General features: G+C 49.3%; 1 protein-coding gene across 1 annotated transcript; it reads left to right on the forward strand.

The window, feature by feature from the left end:
• Positions 1-20: 20 nt before the first annotated feature.
• LOC117800215 (complement factor D-like) lies at positions 21-794 on the forward strand. The gene has a single exon (XM_034652747.1). The coding sequence runs from the start codon at positions 21-23 to the stop codon at positions 792-794; it is 774 nt and encodes a 257-aa protein (XP_034508638.1).
• The last annotated feature ends 509 nt before the right edge of the window (positions 795-1,303 follow it).

Consider the following 1,303-nt stretch of genomic DNA (forward strand, 5'->3'; position numbering starts at 1 on the left):
CCCACAGCTCTGAACTAGAGATGGCTGGTTCTTTCTCCTGGCTCTTAATCGTTTTCTTGGGCATCTTCTCTGCATCTGCGGATCGTCCCAGGGGCCGCATCCTTGGGGGATTAGAGAGTGCCCCCTACCAGAGGCCTTACATGGCATCTCTGCAAGAGGATGGGAAGCACATCTGTGGAGGTTTCCTGATTGCTGATCAGTGGGTGCTGAGTGCTGCCCATTGCCTGGAGGACATGAAGAACGGGACTTTCCAGGTCCTTCTGGGAGCCCATTCTCTCTCAGCTCCTGAGCCAAGCAAGCGCCAGTATGGGGTCCGTCGGCTCATTCCTCACCCAGGCAGCAGTGAAGACACCATCCTTGATGACCTCTTGCTTGTCCAACTTGAAGAACGGGCGGTCCTTGGACCGAGGGTGCAGACCCTGGCTTACCAGACCGAAAACGTCGATGTCCCGGAAAACACAGTCTGTGAAGTGGCTGGCTGGGGCATTGTCAGCAATACCGGGAAGCGTCCGGACAAACTGCAGTTTGTGAGGCTCGGCATCATCAGCCGCACCTCGTGCAATAGGAGGCGGTGCCATGATGGTCTTGTGACGGAGAAGATGATGTGTGCTGAGTCCAAGAAGAAAGATTCATGCAAGGGAGACTCTGGTGGACCTATAGTTTGCAACGGCATTGCTGAAGGCATCGTGACCACCGGCTCCCGTGTTTGTGGCAACTGGCTGAAACCTGGCATTTACACCCGGACTGCTCCCTATGCCGAATGGATCTCCACCACCATGGCATCCTCCCATTAAAGCATGCGAGAGTGGGCTTAGCATCTCTCACTGTGTAATGACCCTGCTAAGTTACAAGAATAACTAGTTCCATGAAGAGTTCAGGATAACTAAGTTTATTGTTAAAGCCCTAGAAGTTACATTACTGCAGTTTTGACCAGAATGGCGAAAGCCCGCCAAAACATCCAAGATAAGGTATTCCCAAAACCCTCACCTTCAAGGTCTGAGAAGGAAGAAGACAATAAATTCCAATGGTATCTCTTAACCTAAACGTCCAGCCTAAAGCAGGACATTAACCATTTGTGTGCCAAAAGAAGTAAAAGATAAACACAGTACTGACACACTGCCAAGAATTTGAGATGCTAAAGGGAATGGATAATTCTCACCAGAGGTTCAGAAAGGACCCTGTTTATCAGATAGTAGTAGTAGAATATGGAGATGGGCATGGCTTCCTTCCTTTCCCTTTATAAGCTTTTTTTCAGAGTTTGATACTTTTACGAATCATAAAACATCTACCTGTCTGTCTGTCA

The sequence above is a fragment of the Ailuropoda melanoleuca genome, unplaced genomic scaffold (assembly GCF_002007445.2).
Source record: "Ailuropoda melanoleuca isolate Jingjing unplaced genomic scaffold, ASM200744v2 unplaced-scaffold66271, whole genome shotgun sequence".
Lineage (NCBI taxonomy): Eukaryota > Metazoa > Chordata > Mammalia > Carnivora > Ursidae > Ailuropoda > Ailuropoda melanoleuca.

What these genes read in the sequence shown, in the direction of transcription:
- LOC117800215 (XM_034652747.1), top strand. Translation starts at nt 21, where the DNA reads ATGGCTGGTTCTTTCTCCTGGCTCTTAATCGTTTTCTTGGGCATCTTC.